The 12,309-nt window shown below is 38.9% G+C and overlaps 1 protein-coding gene across 2 annotated transcripts in view; it reads left to right on the top strand.

The window, feature by feature from the left end:
* TBL1X (transducin (beta)-like 1X-linked) overlaps positions 1-12,309 on the top strand; it is a 145,080-nt gene that overhangs the window by 117,584 nt on the left and 15,187 nt on the right. For both annotated transcript variants that reach the window (XM_014960319.1, XM_014960320.1), the window contains exons 7-10: positions 6,858-6,999; positions 9,860-9,923; positions 10,027-10,124; positions 11,701-11,761. In XM_014960319.1, the coding sequence (XP_014815805.1) occupies positions 6,858-6,999; positions 9,860-9,923; positions 10,027-10,124; positions 11,701-11,761 (365 nt within the window). The remainder of the gene's footprint in view (positions 1-6,857; positions 7,000-9,859; positions 9,924-10,026; positions 10,125-11,700; positions 11,762-12,309) is intronic.

Genomic DNA, 12,309 nt, shown 5'->3' on the forward strand with positions numbered 1-12,309 from the left:
ATGTTTCTGCCTACATAATGATTTGTATATCAACATCAAATGATCCTGAACGAACATGCACCTGTACTTCTTCAACTTCTCAACGTACGTCTAAACGCTTTGACTATCCATCGATAATCGTGACCAAATAGTGAAGAAAACCTCAAAAACTAAGGAGAGTTTAGTTAACCTCATTAAATTGTTTTTGTAGTTGTTTCTTTAAATTAAAGATGAAAATCTAGAAAAAGTTTCATAAAATCTGGCAGAGCATTCCCATTGTGGGGGCAAACTTAAGTACAGTTTCATGGGCTGTCTTGAGATCACAGCTCAGCTTATTTAGGATCATTCAAATGAAGGGACTGTATTTGTTGATACAAAAGATCTCCTGTAGCCCTGTCATCTTAAACAGTGTACTTGTTGATAGTAAACTTGTCCATTGTGGTATTTATTTGAATTCTGTGGAGAACAGTCTGCAGGTGATCAGGTAGCACACCCACATTATCTAAAGAAAAATGGACAGGGAGAAAAGACAGAATACAGAATTATTCTTTAGGGACACCTGGTGGCATGGGGGATGAAGTGAAGATGCTGCTTTATTCTGGAGAATATCTGCACAGCTGAAATTAGGCATCTAAAGTGCTGTGTCCCTCTGTAGGTACCTACATCTCTCAACTCATTACATAGGGAGTTAAACTCTTATGTATAGGTGCTCACACCTCATCTGTTGGCTTTAGCATTGGTAACTAGTTCCCAGTATCGACTCACCACTCTTTGTTGCCGTACCATAGTGCTTCCCTGGGACCTGTGGTTCACAGTCCGTGTGTGTGTAGTTTGAACTGAGGACCATTTAATAAGCCAGAGTGTGTGCTGCAGTGACGGGGGAACCAGTGGGTGTTTACCTTTGCTGCAGGGTGCTAAGCACTAGTAGGTGGATCCCTGGGACAGTGATATCTTACACTGCTTCAGGTAAACCCTGAGGATGATAATCAGAACCATTAGTGAGGTGTCTAGTGGAGAGTACCATCTCTTCAAATCCCTTCAATTAAGCTCTACCCTTCAGTGTAATTGGTCTTCCTTAATAAGCTTCGCTACTAATTTTGGAAGCACATAAATTCATGCATGGTTAGAAAGTACCGTCAGGTGCTGTGTCTCATACAGACTAATGGCAATGCAATGAAAATGCAAACAATTTAGAACCGTGCATCTTGATGAGATTTTAGCCTGCTCGCAGGAAACGAAGTATGTGGTGCAGTTAGCCTTCACGTAATACAGCAGCAAGTGCCTAATGAGGCTTACATGACTGGAATGGCATAGAATGCACAGAGGAAAATGAAACCAAAGGAAGAGAGTGGAGTGTCTGATTATGCCACTGCACAAAGAAGCATTTGAGATGTCTGGTGTAATAACAGTGCTACCTAACATCTATAGGTAAACTATGTGTTATGGCAGCAGTTAAGCAAGGGGGAGAAATTCCCTGAGATACACAGTATGCTGCAGTTCTGTTTGCCTTTTACAAAGTAATATTTCAAAAAAGAAAACTGCAGTTAGTCTGATGTGAGAACACCGAATTGTTAGATTCTATAATAGCCATATTGTGCTGCCCAGTCTGTAGTTTTCTTCTGTTTTCCCATCTGCCTCATTGTACCCATCTGTTGTCTTCTTAAAAGATATGTATAAAAACCTCACTATTAAATAAAGGAAATAACACGTTTGTTCTGTTTATAAAATGCCTAGCACAATCGAATCTCAATTTGAGGCAAAGTATTTTCTTCAAGCCTTGTTATACAAGCAGTAATTTTTTCTAACAATTAGCAGCAGTTTAGATGGCAACCTGATGTAATCTTCAAAGCACTAAAAGAATAATGCAGGTTCACAATCTAATCTGAAGTAAGCTGTGTAAGGGGATTTGTTTGTAGAATGATTTATCCAAAACTAGAGCATTGGTTTCCAGATTTAGTGAGTATCCCACTGATAGAAAGCGATTTTGATATTTGATGTCACATCTACTACTTAATTGCTATGTTTTTTTAGGGTGTGATGGCTGGCACAGGAATATTTGCTCGCTGGATTTTGTAAAGGACTATTTTTAACAAACCAAACAGTGGAGACAGGAATTTCTCTGATCAAATAGCCAGAAAAAATATATTCTGCAGCTGCTCTTCCTCCTCCACCACACCCATAACCCTTGAAGTGGAATATGGAGGAGACTAGAGATAGCAGTAAAGGCTATCAAAAGCATGACTGTCACCAAATGCTTATGAGAAGAATGCTGAGATGCTAGGAACAGAAACTTTGTAATAGTATGCTAAGGTGCATACATACAGCCGTATAACAGCGTTAATTGCCCTTTATGAAGGAAATCAACATTCCAAAAGAAGTAACTGCGTATATTGTTTTGGACAGGTTAAAAGAAAAAAAGGTAGGTGCTTGGCTAAATGTGAAGATTTGGCCATTCCTGGCCATAATTCCAGTTTTGCTCTTAAAATCCAATTGTCCTCTTCTTCAAAGACTGCTTTCTTCCATAAGATATCTTCCAATATGTAAGTTTTAATTTTATGACACATGTAAATTATTACAGATGGTTATGTTCCCTGGGTAGTGCAAAACCCCATTACAGCTATGTCCATATTAGTAAACTAACCATGCCTGGGAATATTCCTAGGCACCGAGTCCAACTGGCACAGAAGGGCCAGTGTCTGTGCTAGCAAACTGTCCTGGCTGCCAAACAAACTGCACATTGAGAATTGTCCCTGGACCATTGTAACCACCAAGCCATGCCCAGGAGTTATTCAGAGAGAATGTTAGGGCCCCGAGCAAGAGTGCTAATTAAAACAGGCTAGGGAATAACCTATCAGTTGGCTACCGTAGGTGATCATGGTCCAGTGACCCAGAGTGTTCCTGCACATGCTTGAATTTCCCAGTATGGAACTGGATGGACTGTGAATGTCAAGGTTGCCAGAGGCTTAAACTCCAAAAGCTTTATTAGCTGAATTTAGGATGCTCTCTCTGCACGTTCAGCTGCTGCTTCCAAGAGCGTGCTCTGTTCTGTTACATCCAGCCGTGCCCTTCAAGTAATTCTCTTAGCTGTGAAGCAGAGGGACCTGGCCTCATTCCCAAGCCTCAGCAGTAGGTTTCTTTGCTTATCTTTGCTGATCTGTGCCAGCCTCTTTCACACAGGGGAACTTTGTCTCTTGCAGAGTGCTTTGTGCACCTTCGCTCTCTCTAGTCAGCAAAATAATTAGCCGTAAAAGCTGTTGTCCAAGGTCTTTCAGTTGTGGCTGTGTCTCTCAGAAGCAGCAAAGGATGTTTTTAGGCCATCTCCTGTCATCATCTCTGGGTTTTATATAACATTTTGAGTTACTGTATTCCTCATACCAGTGGTTTAGTTTCTATTGTGAATTACCTTCCTGAATGAGCCTTTTGAATTACTAGGTTGAGTGGGTTGATTTCAGACACCACCCCCCAGTCAGTGCCAGGTGTTAATTCTGCTAACTGGAAGTGCCTATTCATTAGCAGGTGATTTTACTGGGGCCGGCTTCCTCATTGCATCAAGTCACTTTATGCAAAGCAGTCAGCTATTAGGTGAGCTCTGGTTGAATAACCTGTTGTAGGTAGCAATCTTGTAGAGTCAGTGGGACAGAGATCTCCCTCTGCATACCTTGGAGGCATTTCCCTCTACTGACTGCCTAGGAAACGTAAGCGCTTACTTTAAGAGACCTGCTTTTTTAAGGAAAAGTTAGGTGTGTACGTTATAAGGAGCAGTTTCATTCACTTTATGCTTTTATTAATCTCTTTTAAAATAAAATAATAAAAAGTCTAACCTGTTTGAGCTAGAAGTGTTAAATACTGCTTATCGAAATAACAGTGATTATAAGATTTGCAGCTGAAAATTAGAAATACAGAGGTTCAACAATCATCTTGCAAATTTTTTTACCCAACTGCAGCTGTTTTAACCTCTCTGCTGATAGTTGTGGAATGGGGATTTTATATGTCACAAATAAAATTCTACAAACATTTGTCCACCTTGATTCACGATTACGCTGGGACTGGAGAGCATGAAATAAAATTCTTTCAGAACTAGCTTTCCTAAAATTTGGCAGTACTCTACCCTAGGGCAGAACAGTATACTTATTACTCAAGTGTTCATGACTTGCATGTTGGAATGAGCTGCTTTATCATGCAGATAGAAATGCTTCTGTGGGCTAAGGAGATTAAATATCTTTCTGAATTGTGCTTGAACTATGGTCCTCTAATAAGGCAGGGTTCACTGAATCATTCAACAGAAATCAGAATACTTTCCAGAGCAGAGAATACTCTTTTTTTTTCTCCCAGCAACAAAAGGGAAGACACACAAATACCCCTGCCACACACTGGTAGGCTTATAAAGCCTCTCTGCAGGGACACATAATAGCTTATGTAGCCTTAGGAAGAAGAAAATGGAAAAACAAAATTAAAATACTGGAAAATAAGATTGCCCAAGCATCACCAGAAAACTGACTAAATAAAACTGTTGAAAAACAAAACATAACCCTTTTAGAACTAGCAAGTAGGATATTGTGTTTGATAGCCAAGTGGCTGAGTACTTTATTCACAGGGTCCAATAACAAACTGGATTATAACAATGAGGGCAGGAGTGGCCCAGAGTCCTATAGAGTGGAGAAGCCAGGGCTCAAGGAATTTCCTACTTAGCATGTTAACCAGTAACCCAAGCCTATGAAAGACTTATTCCCGTTCTCGTTATTGTAAATTATCACAAGTAAAAATGTTCCTTAACTTCTGTGCCTTGTGATTTACTTTGTTAATTTTCTGGCCAGCATGTGCAAAATTGTTGTTCAGTTTTCCAGACCTCTGAAAAATAAGGAGTTATATTACAGTCACAGCTCTGTCCGGTGGCAAAAATTATCCTGATTTTAATTATTTTATAATCGCTGAAGTGAAAGATTTGTGCCAAAAATTCCAGAGTGGTTGTGCAGCAGTAGCTTGTGGTTAGGCTTGCAAAGCCCTGGCCAGCCATGGCATCTGAGCTTGACACAAAGGGCTCAGGGGAGAGGGGGGCACCTTCCCCAGGCATGCTGTGACCCACCAGAGCTCGGAGCCACTGACACAGGCAGTGAGGTTGTTGCCTTTACAGCTGAACTGTTGTTCCTGTAAAATTTGGCTAAATTATTGGTAAAAAAATACGCAAAGATCAATCAAGTTTGATACTTAATTGGTCAAAATTTGCACTGGAAGAAATGTGTTTAAAATTTACCCGGTATTTTTAGTAGAAATAATTAAAAAGTTTAAATAGAAAGACCCATAGAAAATTTAATATTATTTTAGGATGGGTTTCCTTTTGAGTAAAACATGGGTTATCAAAGCAAAAATGGATCTTGGGTTTTTAGTCTTCAAAGATAGACTTTTTCTCCTTGTTAGGGCATAGGAAATGAAGTTTTAGTCATTACTTTAAAAAAAGTAAAAGCTAACACATCAGGTATATCCAACAGTGAAATTTCATCTTGACTGTATGAGTTATTGGAAATATAAGAGAGACCCTAATTCTACTCCAAGATTGTACTTGCTGCATGTAAATGAAAATTACCCTCTGGACAAAACAAGCAATCCAGGGTACTTTGATTGTTTTGGTTGTTGTTATTGATTCTTTAAAAAAAAGCAGGGGAGGATGGTGGGGGGTGAGGGCAAGAGACAAATCCCAATCAACTAGAAAGCATAATGTCTTCCACCTGTTGCAAATTGATTTCTGACCTTAGAGACATTTTTCACTGGAAGATTTATGCAGAGTGAAAATAAATATATTATTTACAAGAAGATTATGATAACCTTTTCACTTCCTCCTCTTAACTTTTTCTAGATAAAATCAGTCTTGCTTCAGTTGGCAATAAAAACACCTAGAAAATATTTGGCCTATAAGATAGATTAAAGTCCTGATGGTGTCTCTGTCTTGCTCTATAATGTTAATAGTTATTTTGCCACTTTTTCGGACAAGGTCAGCTAAGCAGCCAAGCTACAGACAGCAAAGGACCCTGTAGACATGAATTTAAAAAATGAAATTAAGATGAATTTTAAAAATTAATTTAAATTACCTTTCTGCTTTCCTAATCTTTAGATTCCCTGGTTTGATTTAATGTTGAGAGGCTGTTTTGCAAACAGCCTCTATCAGAGGCTCTGTTCTGCTCTGTCCTGAACAGAAGTACCTGATGAAAGGGGCATGGCCAAATTCAGGGCAGCCTTAAGGTCACCCCCTGCTCCTGCCATGGCTGTCAGAGGAACCCAGGCAGGACCAGGGAGGTGGAGGTGCAGCACCTTTGTCCCGTGGCTAGAGATCCCCTTCCCTGAGGCTGCTGCCGAGGTGACACCCGGCACCTCTGCAGATGGGTGACTCTGCAGGTGGGTGACCCTGCGGGTCCCATCCCACCATGATGAGAGCATATGGCAGCTCCAGGAGAACACCAGCGTCTCGGGGAGTCATTGGGAGCTAATGGGACTGTGCACCCTTTTTATGTGAGGCACGTAGGTGTAGCCTTTGTGTTTCCGTCCGTATTGGGATCTCCAGTGTTACTCTTGCAATGTTGAGTTCCCCTGGACTATCTCAGTTATGGTGGTATCAACTTTAGGTATGAAATGCAAAATGTAGAGAGCAAGCAAATGTATTTTAGGTAGAACTTTTCTGAATAAAGAAAAAGGTGATGTGGATTTAGATGATTGTTTAATTTAAATATATATTAGCTTTTTTTAAAAGGTATACAGGGTGCACGAAGTGTTGAAAAGGAAAATTACTTTATAAAGGCTGTGATGTTCTCTCAATGAAAACAGAAATGGAGGTTTTTGCTCGGTCGACACCAAAAGGAGTTTTCATCTCTGCTCGATTGCTTTTATAGATCTGGAGACTCAACGGCCAGAATATGGAATCTCAATGAAAACAGCAACAGCGGTTCCACTCAACTAGTTTTGAGGCACTGCATAAGAGAAGGAGGACACGATGTCCCCAGCAATAAGGATGTGACTTCATTGGACTGGAATGTAAGCTAACTTCTAAGACTGTGCATGGTTTTTAACTGTCTAAATTTAATTCAGAGGCAATTACAGCTGCTGCTCTGTATCTTTTGTATCTGAGGTGGCCAGAAGCTCTGTCCTAACCTACTGACCTCTTGTTTCAAATACTCATAATAGGCTGAACTTTCCCCTATATGCTATAATTTTCCAGGACTGTTGCCATCTTCAAGCTTAATAATGATATATTTATATCTCTGTTTTAGGAGCATGAGTAAAAATAAACTTAGCCAACTTTAAGCATGAAAATTAAACAAGCAATATATGTAGTAATGAAGCCTGATTAATAGTTTATTTGCATCCCATAGTTACTTTATTTTGGCATGTAAGGAGATATAAGTACCAGTGATACTTTTTCTGAGGCTGGACTATCAAGATCAAGCCCCTCTCGCATTTGAATTATGCTGTGCAAAGCAAAACATGTTCACATTATTGTCTTTATCTTGGTAGGAGCATGAATAGTCATTCTCTTTTTCCCTACCCACCTTCTAGGGGACTGTTTTGCTGTTCCTTTTTTCACTTTCATCCTGCAAAACCTTCTGTCTTAGATAATATGGTCCAGCACAGAGAAGGTGGAAGTGAGCAGAAAGGAGAGATATGAAGAATCCCCAGTGTCTGGGCAGTATCTTTGGGTGGCTCTAAATCTGTTTCACATCTCCTTTCTGCCACCAAGCATTTTAAAAAGAACTTACAAAACCTTGCAGGAACCTTAATTAATTTTGAGATCACTTGCATTCAGTCTGCTTTGCTGGTATTAGTAGAGACAGTGTGATCACATTAGTCTTGTTTTTGTAGGAAAACAGATTAAAAATTAAGTGCCAGAATTCTCAGAAGTTACATGCAGTCTCAGTTGCTGGCCAGAGAAAAAGATTTGCTTAATCTTTACTGCAATATTATTGTCTGTCAGATGAGCTAGGTGCTTCACAAAAGTAAAAGATAATGTCATTGCATAAATCAGCTTCCCCTATGTATTTTATATTTGAAACAATGAAAGAACTTGGTGAATAGTACAGAAAGCAGAGGTAGGTTAACAAAGCAAATAAACATGAAATTCAAGAACGTTCATTGCTTCTTTCCTGTGGATATCATGGTGAAGAAAAATAGTTGGGAAAAACTGAATTGAGGAGTAGGAAAAGAGTAATTGAAAGAGGAAAACATGCAAAGGTGCAGAACAGTTATGAGAGAAGTTGTCCAAAACATACAGGGCATCCTCTAGTAGTTCCTGCAGTAGTTCCTTACCTTTCAAGACTTCATTGATCACTTATACTTCACTTGCACCATGCTAGTACTTAATGTAAGGAAATGTTCCTAATTTAAACACTTGAAATGCTTCCAACTTACTTTGAGTATTCCAAAGAATGTGAATTACCACTTAACAAATTTGGATAAACTGTACATCTAGTCCCTGAGCTTTCCTTTGCTTTTCTCTTTTTGCTCTTATCACTTTTATTCTAATCTGTGATCCAGATAACTATATATTACAGGGAAGTTGGTTTAGGTTTTGGTATTTTTCCCCCTATATCACTATACGTTTGAGTTAAATCTACAGCTGCTCTGACTTACTGTTTTTGGAGGGTTGGAGTGGACATATGTTCTAAAGGATTATTTTATGCCTTTTCCTAATTTTCTATTCATGATGCTGGAAATGCCATCTGCCTTTATTGTTATTTAGAATGACAATATTAATCATATTTCACTGTGCAATTTTAACACTAGTGATATTAAATTGGTTCTTCTCTGGTTTATGTGATTTACTTTATAATAAGAAAGGTTCTTTCTGGAGGCCATATTCAGATTGTGTCCTTTGGTCCTAAGGGCAGGATTCAACTCCCTTAGATTTAACCATGTAGACGATAAGTCAGCAGAAGCAGAGATGTGTGCCCTTGTACTGGTCTGGGCAGAGCCTAAAGCAAATGGGGTCATTAATTACGCTCTAGAGGTGGGTGATGCTGTTAGTTCTGTAGGAGACTGGGTTACTCTCTTCAACTGACTCCTAACGTCTGGATGTCTGGAGATAAACGGGATGAATCTCACTGCTAATCCAGGTCCTGAAATGTTTCAAGACTAAAGGCCCAGCTCTGACAGTACCCGTGTCACCAGGTTGCAGAGTCGAGTTCCTTTCTAATTATTCTCATTCTGGCCCAATAACTGCTGCAGAGGAGGTATCCTTCAGTAAAGGGCTCCCTCCAGCAGAATACATCTACTTTGATACTTACAATTCCTAGGCTCTTTTTTGCTCCTAATTGGGACCCATGAATCCAGCTTTTCTCCAGCTATCCAGCATGGTACTGTGCCTCTGATCACGTCTGGGAGTCTGTGTTTAGACAAGTAGGAAGCAGCTTCTTTGTGACAGATAGCATTCGAGGTGTTCACTGTGAGTGGAGGTGACTTAGGTGTTTAGGTCCTTCTTTAAAGTATAGGTGCCTAAATTTCACTGAAATGGGATTTAGTCAGGATTTAGACGATCTGTTGATGTTTTGTAGGCTTTTTATGTCTAAGAAGTAGTATCTTTTTGTTATCTGGAAGAACCCCATGGAATTTGTTACATCTTATTTTCTTTTTCTAATCCTTTTGATTAAATTACTCTTGTCTGACGGTTTAGCCCAGTGTTTCACAGTATGTTAGAGGATTTTATTTCCTCTTTGCTGACTGCAGTAATAAACCTGTAGTTTAAATCATAATATTAGCTGTCTCAATGTGTGGACTCAGATTTCCCATAAATCACAATGCACAAACCTTAAAAAAAAAAGAAAAGAAAAGAAAAGGAAAATGTTCCTTGGACCAGATTTCATCTAGTATCAACCTTTGCCATTTTTGTATATCCCCACAGAGTGATGGAACACTATTGGCTACAGGCTCATATGATGGTTTTGCAAGAATATGGACAGAAGATGGTAAGTCAATCAACATTTATTGTTCTTAATCATCGAAAAGCAGTGAACTATAATTTGGCTAATTTGTAAACAAATTGTAATATTAACCTTTTCTTTATTCCAGGAAACCTTGCAAGCACCTTAGGTCAACATAAAGGTCCAATATTTGCCCTGAAATGGAACAAAAAGGGGAATTATATTTTAAGTGCTGGTGTTGATAAAGTGAGTTTTAAAAATACATTATTCTAATATATAAATGTGCTGACTCAGTAAACTTGTGCTGCTGAATTCCGTAAGATTATTTTGTTCTCCTCCAGGCATCCTGGAGAGTTTACTTTTCTTTAATATGTTTTAGTGCGTGTTGATTACATTTTTGAGGCTGCATAAATGTGTTCTATTTTTACATAAAATATTTTTCTTAAAAAAAACGACTCCACTTGCCCCCCTGTGTAAAATTGCATCATAAATGTTTCTCAGTAAGAAAAGAACTGTTTCCACTACTACTGTTTATAGTTTTATTGACTAACTATTTCCAGGAAGGAAATTATATTAAAGATACTTGACCTTTTAGCTTATTTAATTATTGAAACACTTGTATTTGAATAAAATATATATGACTTCCTATGCAAATAGGCAAAAAATGGTAGTTCTGAACTCCAAATCAAGCAAAACATGGTAGTTTCAGCTGAGTGCATATTAGAGACTAAAATTAACAGATGACTGATGATGATGAGCACAAATCCATTAAAACTGAAACCAGAAAGTACACAGCATTCGTGTTGCCTGACTTTCGATGTCTAAAAATTAGACCTGTACGTCATCCTTGGCTTCCTTTTTAGAATTTGGAGAGAAAAACGGCACTTCCGAGTGATGGGTTGTGTGGCCAAGATGGGTTGTATGGCCTGTGTAGCAGTGAGATGCCCTGATGGTGGCTCCCCTCCAGCAACTGACAGAGGGACTCTAGGGAAACTAGATCAGGCTTGTACATCTGATTTGTAGGCTAGATGAAGTCCTCTACTTTCACATACTGGTGAAAATTAGTATTTAGTTTTATTCCTTTTAATACTGGATTATATTCAGCTACACTTGTCTCCCAATGGTAGTTCCATTATTCTGGCAAGCTTATCTTCCCAATAACAGCAGCGATTCTTTAGATGATCCGTTATCAGGAAGATGAGGCAGCCTTCATTTATTTTCTGGAAGTGTGTACTCCTAATATATTGACAGTTCACTCCGAAGGTGGTACTGAGCTCTACAGGGTAGTTGCTTATGTGTGCTGTGAGTATGGATTAAACCTGTAGTAAACAAATTACACTTCAGTCCGTCCCACCACAGTGGCAAGAAGTGATATGCACTCTGCTGCTAGATAAACATTTCACTTGGTGGTTTAATTGTCAGAAATGGAGCATCATGTAGATTTGGAATAGAATTCAATTTGCATCTTTGAAAAGGGGAAAAAGTCTTCTTTGACAAAGAGAACTTGAAACAGCTGTAAGAAAATGCGTGTTAAAAATGGGTAGTGCTGTCATCTAGCATTATTCAGACAGAGGATGCCCATCCTTAGTAGTTATATTACTTCATGAAGGGGTGATACTTCCTTATCTACACTTAGATTATTATTCTGTAATGTTTGGAAGTGATTTCTGTTTTTTCAGCTGTTAAGCACACAAGGCTCTCTGCAGTCAATAATTTTATCAGTCCATCTTTTAGAATTGCTTCTCAGTGAGGGTGCTCTCTGTTTGTTTTCTCTGAGCTGAACAGTCACTAATCTTTTTTTTCCCTCTTCCTTCGGATGCAGACAACAATAATTTGGGATGCTCACACAGGAGAAGCTAAACAGCAGTTTCCTTTCCATTCAGGTAATTTCTGTATAACTCTTATTGGTAAAATGAAATGCAGTTTCTAATTATGTCAGTGTAATTTATCCTTTTGTAAAAACCTATCTGTCAGAGTGAAGTTTCAACAAAGTTTTTTGTGCTTTAACTATCCTGTGTATCATGGCTTGTGGGTTCATTCTTTTTTCAGAAAGATTGGCTTCTGTGGGAATCAGCTTTGAGAGTCAAACTGATTCTAGGAAAGGATTTATACACCAGCCACGTCTACCAAAATTCTGAATGATTCTGTCATTTTCTCTGTGCTTGAATAGTACCAGTGATGTATGAAGAGGTGTCTGGTGTTTCTTCCACTCTTTCTGCTCCCGTTGCAATGAAGCTGACTTGAGAGGCAAACAGATCTCTCGTGCAGCTTGCATTCACCACTGCAAGCTTGAGGGGCCTCAGGAATTTCTTAGCGTTTCATTTTGACTTGAAGTTCTTCAGTATTTGCTTTCTCCGATTGTCAGAAGTCAGTTGCCAACTTTGAGTTTCAAAATCTCGCTGCACCAAAACCTGACTTGGATAGTCATCTG

Source organism: Calidris pugnax, unplaced genomic scaffold, assembly GCF_001431845.1.
Source record: "Calidris pugnax isolate Ruff unplaced genomic scaffold, ASM143184v1 scaffold188, whole genome shotgun sequence".
Classification (NCBI taxonomy): Eukaryota; Metazoa; Chordata; class Aves; order Charadriiformes; family Scolopacidae; genus Calidris; species Calidris pugnax.